Source organism: Limulus polyphemus, unplaced genomic scaffold (assembly GCF_000517525.1).
Source record: "Limulus polyphemus unplaced genomic scaffold, Limulus_polyphemus-2.1.2 Scaffold2496, whole genome shotgun sequence".
Lineage (NCBI taxonomy): Eukaryota > Metazoa > Arthropoda > Merostomata > Xiphosura > Limulidae > Limulus > Limulus polyphemus.
In genome coordinates this window covers 138,668-150,543 of record NW_013668106.1, presented here as the reverse complement: position 1 = coordinate 150,543, position 11,876 = coordinate 138,668, and the positions used below count along the sequence as shown (strand labels likewise).

Genomic DNA, 11,876 nt, shown 5'->3' with positions numbered 1-11,876 from the left:
ATATTTGTCACAACATTACACTAATTTACTTTAAGGTTTACTGAAATTCACTCCTGCTTTCTTGAATAAGTCTTAAAATTAGACAAAATTGTTTAAGAACATAATTTTCCTCACACTAAGTATGTCATTCACACCCATCTCAGTGCACATGCCAAATATTTGTTTTTATTACAAACATTTTAAAGCCACACGTGACCTAAGAAAAAATATTATAACAGGAAGATGAAGATTTAATGTTTACCTTTTCTGATAAACATTTCAAAGTTTTATGATTAGTTTACTTCAAAACTTAATGCTGGAAACTGTAGCACTATTTCAGGTTTTGCCCCTGAAGAAGAAAGGTTCACCTTTCGAAAACACTCGGGTTATAGGGTTTTTATTCATTTCTGTCAAGACTTCTTGAACCTACGTGTTTTTCTAACACCATGAAAATTAATACAAAGGGTCAAATTCACACTTTTATTTTTTGGTAGATAATTGACACTTTTTGGGAATCAGCCTGAAAATTAATTGCACGGTGAAAGGGTTAATAACTGTACCCACGAACAAATCTTGGGGACAGGACTGAGCTTAAAGGGAGAACCTTCCCCTTTATCCCTTGAAAAGAAAACTCCTTGTCTTTTATACAGCACCTACTCTGGCCACATTTTTTCTCACAAAAACTATTTACTACATGCTTGTTATGAGGTATTTTAGTTCTACAGACATGACTGGATTCACACTACTAATACTGAGAATAGTATGATTGCCTATGCTTTTATTATAGGCTTTAAACTGGTGTGGAAGAAAACAAATAAGTATGTAAACTAACATCAGGTTACTGTAATCTGGCGACAGTCCCACAGTACTTACCTTTTATACCCTTTCTTCTTCACTGTTTCCATAATTATTTCCAATGTTAAATAAGTAATGGGCATAGTTTGTTTTGGCTGGAGGTTAATTATGGTTAATGTCCCACACAGACCTATAATTTAAATAGAGCATAATATTTTTATGTAGACCTAACACTGACAGTGACAGTTATGTTTCAAATACATGTAAGCTAATAACATTACTAACATGCTTTTCACCATTACTTAAGAAAAAAAATTAAAAGCCACAATTTAATTTTTTAAGAAATAAAAACACACACGACCCCTACTGCCACTAAATAAACTTGTAATTTTTTAATCTGAACTCTAAAACAAGAGTCTAAAATGTCTTTCCTAAAGCTAGAAGACCTTCCAGAATTGACGTAAGAGCCCTAACATTGTGAAAAAACAATCTTGACACAAGCTAACACTTTGGAGAGTTTGTCACATAAATCTGTAAGATTATGGGACCCCACACTGGAATTAGTGCTTGATGTCTGACACTTGATTAATTGATTACCCATTAGCATTGAATACATTAATTAGTGTCACGTACAATAACCGATTATTGTAATTAATATAATCAACTAGTATTTCCAATTGTTTTAACTATCCAGTAATCATTTAAACTGATTATCACAAAAATAATCAACTAATCAAAATTAATATTTCTGATTACTACTGTTTTCAATTAATCAAAATATACAGTAATTGAAATTATGATTAATGTCATGAAAATAATCAAGTATTAGAAATAATTATGTTTTTTTTAAATTCACAAGTTTTTATCAGTTGTACATAGTAAAACTTTTGTTTATTTTATTCACAACGTTTCACCAGGTGGGAAAGAAGAACTGAGACTTGTGTGAATAATCAAACTAATGTTTCTGAATATTCCAACTATCCAGTAACTGAAATAATACCATTATGATTTTTGATTCACAAAAATGAGGGCCGGCATGGCCAGGTGGTTAGTGCGCTCGACTCGCAATCTGCGGGTTCGAATCCCCGTCATACCAAAAATGCTCGTGGGCGTATTATAATGTGACGGTCAAAGAGTAAAAGAGTATCCCAAGAGTTGGCGGTGGGTGGTTATGACTAGCTGCCTTCCCTCTAGTCTTACACTGATAAATTAGGAAAGGCTAGCACAGATAGCCCTCGTGCAGCTTTGCACGAAATTCATAAAAAACAAACACACTTTGTAATTGGTATCCTGAAGCAGTATTGCTACTGTCAGGTTTTGTAGGCCAGATTCTTTATAGTAGGTTTTTGTGATTTGTTAGCAACAAAGTCCACTTGTTTTAAATTAACATATTAAAACAAGTCAAACGTATATTCAAATGTTCATTACATTGTTGGTTATCAGAGTTGTATCCAGAGCTTTAAATACCTGTTTCTTTTTCATCAAAGTCTACACAGGCTGGCTCAATTACTTCAAAATACAACTTACGAGACAGATTATTATTCTCCTTTGCTTTGTTATTACAATACAGTCTTGATAATTTCATTTTAAAAATCGACACAATACCTTTTTATCACTAAACTCACAATCACAATTTGTGAATTTTGTGTGAACAGTCATGCAATTGTTTAAGCTATATTTCATCTAAAATTGCTTCCAGATTTAATCTCATATTACATGATATTGGTGTCAATAGCAATGATTAAGATCAAAACCAAATTAATGAAATAATACTTGTTTAGAAAAGAAACACATACCTGAAGTGATTAATCTAACAAAGAAAGTTTAAATGACGTAAATTCTATGCTATTTCATTAAACCTAATGAAGTCACTTATGGAATCCTCCTCTTTAACTTCCAACTACTTAAATAACAAAGCTCAATCCACAAGCAGTCGAATAATAATCCCTAATTTTGGCTCCATTTTTCACCTTGACGAAGCCTTTCGTTCCTGAATCCTCTAGCATTGAAATATTTCAGGGCAACATATTTTTTACTTCATATTATTATATATTTCATTATTTATATTAATTTTCATTAAAGAGATAATATTAACAGATAAAGTACCGCGTCTTAACAACCTATGTAGAGCAATGCTTTCCAAACTGAGTATCGCGGAAAGTTGCTAGAGAATTTCACCAAACCAAGATTAATTAAATACATTAAAAAAAATCTACAAAAAATACTAATACAAATGCGTAAATCAAGGTAAGGGGGTTAGGGTGTCGTCAGTGAAAATAGTTTGGGAACCACTGACCGAGAGGGTAGATTTATGTTATGAGATGTAGAATAATGTGAAATCAATGCCCATTAGTTTCGATTATTTAGTAAACTGGAAACTAAATTGCCTTTAAATGATGAAACATCTTCAAAGTTAATGCCAATATGAACTGCTAACTTAAAAATATTGTATAACATGTTGTAACTGGTATGAAAATACATAGGTTAAATCGGAAAGAAGCTGTGTGAGAGTGAGCGAATTCTTTGAGAAATTCGACATCCAGCAACACGGCGTATTCCATTGAGTGAAAAAGTGGAACACTTTTCCAATAGCAACCTCCTCCCCACCACCTCCCACAGTGGCTCAGCTGCCAGCAGTAAGTCTCTGGGCTTATAACCCTAAAAACAGGGATTGTATATCTGTCATGGGCACAGGACAGATAGTTCACTTTTTATATATTTAGGTCCATATGTCTTTGCCCCTTTACTTACTAATGTTTATCTTTTCTTTCTTTTTTGTAACTTCATCTATCTTTAATGTCTGCAGAGTTCACCTTCGACGAAAATACCTACATTAAATAGAGAATTAAAGTATTTATCTAGTTATTCTGAAATACATTTTATCTGAACCATATTTAAACGTTTCACAGTATAGATATACATACATATATATATACTAGTGAAAACAAAGGATGTTCACTCTTTATCCAAGCAAAGTACTTTCAGTCAAAAATATAATAACCCTTTAAAGTAAAATAAATGTAGATTTTTTTTTTAAGTACTTACATGTGCTGCATCGCATCTTTTATCACCTCATATCTTCACTGTTTTCCTCCTTAATTTTACACATCTTCAAAGTTTTAAAGTTATTTTGTTGTCTTCAGATATGTATTGTGTTCTTCTCGGTCATAATTAAGATCTTTTATATTTTTGACTTTGTTTTTAGCCTTCTGGTGGGTCATCAGTAAGTCTAAGGGCTTATAACTCTACATATTGGTTCTGATATCCGCAGTGGGCTGAATTAACACAGATAGTTCTTTGTGTAGTTTTGTGCTTAAAACAAAACAAACAAATATACAATTATATTGAATATTGCTTTAAGCTATGTTTCAATGTTTTAATTTATATAATTATTTGTTAAAGGAAGCTAGTCATTACTCCATGATCTAGAAGCTTCCTGTACTAATTAGATATAAAAAAGTTATATATTGTTCTATTGTTGAAAGGGTTCCTTTAGTTTGTTTAGTAAATATAATGTCAGGTCAAGTGCACGTAACAATAACGAATTATTTTATTTCTTTTATAACTTTTCTACAGGCTACGTTCATTTTGACAAAATTTGTAGACCTAAGTTCACGTTTCAATAAAAATTCCTCATTAATGCTATTATGCCTAACTTACAAATAAATTTACTTGCACAATTCCACGACTAACCAATCGAGTAATTGAATATATGTAATAACTGTCATTGCTAACGCTGAATAGCTTCGTGACATTAAACTGACTTACTGAATACTTCACTAAAATCTTATTAACTCAATGCTTCATTGATTGTCATATTCATAATGTACCCACTGTTTCCACATATCCTGCTAACCTTCTTGATTATTACATGATAATGAACTTTCTAGATATTGCACTATCATCATGATTAGCAACTCCCTCAAGCAAATATATAAATTAAAATATTAGAAATATAGATTACAACACTAACCACTTCCTGGAATCTGAAGCCATTTGAACAATCCTGACACACAAATAAAACACTATACTAAACTATCCATTCACCAAGTCTTTTTGGTGGCTTTATTGTCTGAGTGTTAAAGTATACAGATGGGATGAACTCTTGTCTCTTGTCGACACTTGTTGTCCTGCCACTGAGGGAGTTCTCCATGAGTAGATGGTCAAGCATATGCACTGGTGGCTCTCTCTCCTTGGTGATAATCTGAAACTGGTCTCGATGGAACATTGAACTATTCAGCAGGTTGACTTTTTGCTGGAAAATTCCTCTCTGAAGTTACATAGCTCGCTATCTTCTCACAGAAGTACATCCAGTGATGATCATGGTGGATGATCCGTGGATTGGACTGCCTGTCCTTCTGGGTTCTGTAAACCATGTCATCACTAACTATTTTCAATCCAACAAAGATAGAATATTTTACAACAATATATTAAACTATTGTAATAGTGTTAAAATTAAATTTTGCAAATAATCTTATGTTGATTAATATAGAATGATTTTGTGTGTTATAGCTTATTTTTCTCAGAAGCCAATAAAATAAATGAATTACGAAATTGTAAGCTTATAGTACAATGTTTTCTCTTGGCTTTCAACCACAACTAATATATTTTTATCTGATATCAAACTTTGCAGTATGAACTAGAGGGCTGAAACAAAATGTTGAAAATAACGATTTAAATAACTTCTGAAAATATAATAATGTATTCATATCACACATTTTGGTATACACATTTGTCAAGAGATCACACAGTGTCGCACATTACAAGTAATGTCTGGTGTTTGAATTACAATATCTTGTAAAACTTAGCTTTGTGAACCCTTGAAAAAGGTGTACGTCGAAATCCTGTATTTAAATAAATTATTTTATGTGTCATTTCAAGACAGGTTCAATTGAAAAATATATTTGTGGAAAAGGTGGCGTTTTGATCGAGATAGTATCATGGACGAACTATCTCCTGAAATTTTAGCTAATATATTTTCATTTTTGCCTGCGAAAGATGTGGCTTCAGTGTCTTTAGTTTCCCGAAAATTATATGATTCCACCAAAATAGAAGCTATATGGCGATCACGATGTCTTAGAGGTAAGGTTTTATCTCACAATAAAATGTTTTAAGTTTTACGTTTAGCGAAATTTTTTATTAAATTTTAAATGTTTTTAGTTTTTTAACTTAATTTAACTTTTACGGCTTATTCAACAAGATATTGATAATAAGATTTAAAAATAGGAATACGGTATATTGTATATAAAATTAAAAGTATGGTTATGATGAAGAAGAAAACTCCAACTCTCCATGTTTATTTTTTACCTGCGTGGGTAGTATAACTTCTAGGTAGGGAATATAGAATATGTAAAGAAAAATGTTTTGTAATTTTATAACAGATTTTTTTTTATTTTTCACTGTTGTTACCGAGGCTGTTTGGAGAAAATGTATGCTTTTAAAGTTATTTACTCTTTATTCATGTAAGCCAAAAATTAACATTTGAGGCCTTCTCCTTCATGATAACCACTGTACTTCTGGTTATGTACTATAACATACTATTATACTTTGAATTTTTATACTTAAAAGTCTTGCAATTTTATGATTATCAGTTAGCGATGTTGATACTGGCAATGAACTTGTGAAGACCAAAGCTTGAAAAATTTGAAATTATCAATGAGCATGCTACACTTGTTTTTATGAGGAAAGAAAATCCATAAAAGTGAAGAAAAAAAAGTTTTACAAGATGAAATATTCAGTAAAAGCATTTAGTTTTACAAGTAAGTTATGGGTTAATTCACATGTGGGAAACAAAAAAAAATTATTTCCATGCATAAAGAACTGTGGAATGTGCATAAGGTTTTGTGCTTTTGTCATTACGGACAGTGCCAGCTTAGTCTTAGATAATCGATATGATCGTCAAGAGACATTGGACCTGATTATTACACTAAATAATATTAGAACTATTACCAAAGGCAAGTACTTTCCCAGTTTTCAGAGGGTAGCTTCAGTCTTGTGTTACTTGATAACTCTCAAAATGTGATTTCTAACCAATAAGTATTCCAAGTATTTTATTTTTAAAGAGAAATAACAGTTTATGAATTAATAGCTTGTGGTTAGAGCAGTATGTCATACTTGAGATATGCTACGATTATGTAATTATGTATCTGAAGGTATCGAGGCTGTGATTTATCTGTGTACATTTGGTTACGAGTTTATGAATTCACATTACAATCTATGCCATTTATTTGTTATGTTGTCTTAGTTTTTTTTCTTATACGTTTATGCTAACCAGAGGCATCGCTAGGTACTTAAAAGATTCAGGGCTCAAGCCCATAGGTGCATGAATTTTCTCCGTTTTAGTATGATATCGATCACGGTTTTCTATTCTGATTTTTCAAAACACCAACTGGAGATTTGGGGCACTGTCAACTAGAATCATGGAATGAGTCCCATGTGCCAGTGCCTAGCGATGCCTCTGATACTAGCATTAGCTTACTTACAACTTTCTCCGTTTTAATATGATATCGATCACGGTTTTCTATTCTGATTTTTCAAAACACCAACTGGGGATTTGGGGCACTGTCAACCACAATCATGGCATGAGTCCCATGTGCCAGTGCCTAGCGATGCCTCTGATACTAGCATTAGCTTACTTACAACTTCTTGGTACTATAGTGTTTTAGAATTATGTCATTTAGTGACAAATTACTCAACAGGTAATGTCCTACCACTTCAGTTTGTGGATTACACAGCCTTATACTCAAAAACTTTTAGTGCAAGAGAATTGTGTTAGATGTCACTTTATTGGAAATTCTATGAGGATTTTATAAATGGTATATAAAATATCCTTGAAAAACCAACAGCAAAATTGTATCTCAATAAACTTTTTGGGCCTTGGGGGTGAAACGAAAAAAATAAAAATCTGAAAACTTTACATGGAATTTTCGGTGTTTCTGTTCTGTATCACAAAGTTACTGGTGGGTAATATTCTTCATTTGCTGTGAAAAATACTAAATATGTTTTACCCTTTCCATCCCCGAGAAATCTGAATAATGTTTCGATAATATGACTTATAAATAACTGGAATGTCAACATGTGGCCGATTTTCTTCCAGACAAAATTCACACCTTTCAATGTTGTTCCTCAGGCTCCACAGTTTCTTGGTCCTTCATTAGGTTTTGATCCTGGATGTCATAATCTCTTGTGGAAGATAAAGTGAAGCTTAGACTCACATACTGTATAACGTGTTTCCAATGAATATCCAGCAATTTTCAACTTTCTCTGACCAATTCTACTGATGTAACTTCTATTATGAGCATATGAATGAAGTCTAAAAGTTTCCAAATTCTCAAGAGTGACTTCAGTCCAGTATGTTTGTGCATAAATCCAAAAAATAATTCCTCTTTTTTTTCAGAAGTGTTATCTTATGGTTTGGATTTATCTGGTATATTTAAGGGTACTTGCACACTCTTGTAACTTTTTGTTATGGTAAAAGTCTGTCTTTATTTTCTAATGGAATTGTTCCCTTTACTGTTTTGCTGTTTATTTATTATTATGTATGTTTAATTAATCAACAGTTTTATGTTAAAAACATTATGACTCTTATCCTACTTGGATAGGTGACTGCTAAAGAATTGTTTTACCTAAATCAGCTGCAGTCATTTTAATTGGCTACAGTAGGGTGCTTTTGCAATGTAAACTTATTATATGTAGCAATATGACTGTTGCATGTAGCATCAAATATATCTACAAAAACAGTGTGCAGTTTTTATTTTTATTAAAATTATAAAAACATGATTACTCTGCTACTACATAATGTATTTTTAAACTAGGTGTGGATGTTTTATATTTCATTTATATGTATTACCTGTAAAATAAAAGGGTTTTCAATCAAACATAAACTAGTAGTTATGGTGATATCATCAATAAATTGTGCATGACAGTTGTATGGAAGGTTTGAACGTTCGTTCAGTAATGTGTTCCGAACCTTCAAAGACCAAAACCTACCCTTCATTACAGCTCTACTTTCCTGCAAACTTTTTTTTTAATAACTGTATTACAGTACTGATGATAATTCAGGCAAATGAAACCCACAGAAGTACCTATACCAAAGAAACAAAATAGTAGGACAGACAAAAACCTCTAGAAATCATGCTGATATTTCATTTAACCTGTTTTGTAGTGGAACTAATAAATGTAGGTTTGTAAGTAATCTTGATAATATTTTCATGGAAGAAAAAAAAATCCATCAGTTTTCCAACAATCCTGTACATCTCTGACATTTAAAATAATTATCTCTCAGGTCTGTATTCAACATCTTTAAAATACTACGTCCAAGGGCTCTATTGTCTAGAAATGAGTACTTTACCCTTAGAATTACAAATGGAGTCCATGGCCCTCATCAGATTGTTAGACACCATTTTATTAACTATATATATATACTCCAAATTGCAGGTGTGTCCATTACTTTAATGATTAAACGGTCCATAATAATATGGAAGTCACACAGAGGTTTAAACAAAAAAATACTATGAATTATGCAATTAATCTACTGATTACTACTTTTTCCCTTGTATATATTTTATGCAGATAATGAGAGATTTCATCCTGTTGTTTTGTAAGGTTGTTTAAAGTGAGTGTTCTAATAGGCAACATGTGGACCTCACCGATAAGGTAACTGTATGTTTTAAAAACAAGATTTGATTCCAGTGTCCTTGGACACTACCAACGAAGCTATTCACTCATCAACCTATAGTATACAGTCAGTAAGATGTTTTTATTCCTGAGCTGTCCTATAATCCCCTCTTTTACTTTGTTCTTCCTGCTTGTGTGCAGGAAGTATTTTATTACCCAAATATAACAATTGAAACAACATGTAGCTGCAATTCATATTACATATCTGGATCTTTAAATTTGACTTGTTTAGCCTAATCTTGTTTACTTTTGTATACGAGTTTACATATTCTTTAGTATGTTTCAAGTAAGATTAAATTATAGGAGTGAGAATAGGGCCTATTGTTTTGATAAATGTTCTTAGTAGTTTATAACTTTTTCAGAATATGGTGTTCTTCCAATCCACAAAGATGGTATGTCACATCGGGAATTGTATATAAAAGGTAAAGTCCTCTCTAGAAAAGTTATCGTATTCTTACCAGGAAATTTTAAGTCATTTATGTGAAATTAATATGTAAGAATCTGTTAGTTAAAAGGAAGCATTAGTAATGCATGTTTTCCAAATTAAAATAAGCTTGTACTGGGATAAAAATTACAACTTAATATTGTATATATGTATTAAAATATTCAAACGACCAATGTTGTATAATACACAATTAAAATTTTATTTAAAAACCAGTCGGTGGTCGTAAAAAGACACTACATATTTCAACATCATTCACGTCATTCACAGGAGAGTAAAAAACAAATGCTGTGCAACATACAACTACAAAAAAAACATGGTCATGTGACTACTAGTTTAAATATTTAAAAAGATCATGTCATCTACTTATTTCCTGATTTTCTAACCCTTCATCCTTATTTAAGATGAAATTATTTTTATCATGTTTTATTATGTCTGTGGTTTCGTTAATATTATTGGATTGAGCCAGAATAACAGTTTTTTCCCACTGCATAACGTGACCATTGTAATTTATATGTTCAGCTAGTGTAGAGTTTCGCTTTTGTTTTTGACATTTCTCTTCTGTTCATTTACTCTACATTTTAAATTTCTTCTAGTTTGACCAGTGTATACACAACCACATTCACATTCAGTTTGTATATTTTTACATAATTAAATAATAGTAGTTTATTTATAAAATCTGAAATTTAGCCTGTTTTGTGAAATATGTTTTTTTTTTAATGATCTCAGACCCGTGTATGAAAGCTTACTGAAGTGACTGAATATTTTAAGAACTTTCTCAATACCCCTCAATGTTCCATGATCTGATAATTACCAATGGTGAGTGATCCCAAAAGGATGCATCAAATTGCAAGGGAACATCTCAACGAATTTCCCATAATGCCTTAAATATAATACTTTTGTTCCCCTTATGCTTTTCATTTTAAATGTGATGCTGTTTATGTCGGTTCATTCCAACAACTGTCTTTTTCTTGTGGAAATGATATTTGTTGAATTTGGAAACTGAGATTTTGTGTTCCACAGAGATTTGGAGAAAGAGAAACAGTATTATTAGCATTAAAAGTTTGTTTAAAAATGATGGTTGCATTAAACAGATGCTTTGAATTGTTCAAAATTACTTTCTTTGGATTGGACTTTACATTCACATAAACGTCACAATAAAAGTTTTTCTTGTTATTTACTATTGGTTATGTCAGATGTGAATTCCTCTTTTACTAAGACTTTATTTGTAGTGCATTGTATGCGATTCTGATGTTTATATATAACCTGTACCTATAACAGTGCTGTATCCATATGGAAATATTCTTGGCTTATGGCAACCTCAGGTGGCATCTTATGGAGGATTACTTCAAGTGAAGGTAATGTATGGGAGCTGTTGAAATTGTGCCTGTTTTTTAAGGAATAAAATATATTTTTATGAAAAGCAACAACTGAAAAAATAAGTATTTTCACATACGCTGTATGAATTCAAATGAAAAATAAACAAGTATTACAGTTATTTGAGTGACAGAGGTATTTAGTCTTTTAGATAGATAGAGGGACTTTACTGAGTAAGGAGTATTTCTTAAACAAGATACGTTATCCAGGCTTGAAATCTTTAACTTTTGTGTCAGCATTTTTTGAATAATAAGAATATTTAGTAAAAACTATCCAATGTATTATGTTGCCAATTATAATATCACTTAGAATAACAAACTATGGAATGCTATTCTACTTACAGTTTTGCTCTTAAGTAAGTTTTTGTTTTCATACAATAAGGAACAACTTTGAAACAATTACATAGGCCTGCGAAGTTAAACTTCATAATGTTGTTTTGGTTTTAATAATGGATTTTCCATAATTCAAATTTCAAAAATAATATTCATTTTTTTCAATCACGTAAGGATTCTTTACAAATTTGGAAGCAAAAAAAAACTCTTACTTATATCAAATTATTATTTCGTTTATCACAATGAATATTTTTTATTATTATGTTTGTTAACAA

General features: G+C 31.4%; 1 protein-coding gene across 1 annotated transcript in view; it reads left to right on the top strand.

Annotated features, from left to right (window-relative positions):
- Positions 1-5,585: 5,585 nt before the first annotated feature.
- LOC106467124 (F-box only protein 31-A-like) overlaps positions 5,586-11,876 on the top strand; it is a 16,459-nt gene continuing 10,168 nt past the window's right edge. The window contains exons 1-3 of the mRNA XM_013927443.2: positions 5,586-5,856; positions 9,813-9,872; positions 11,174-11,250. Coding sequence (XP_013782897.1) covers positions 5,715-5,856; positions 9,813-9,872; positions 11,174-11,250 — 279 coding nt within the window. The 5' untranslated portion in view covers positions 5,586-5,714. The remainder of the gene's footprint in view (positions 5,857-9,812; positions 9,873-11,173; positions 11,251-11,876) is intronic.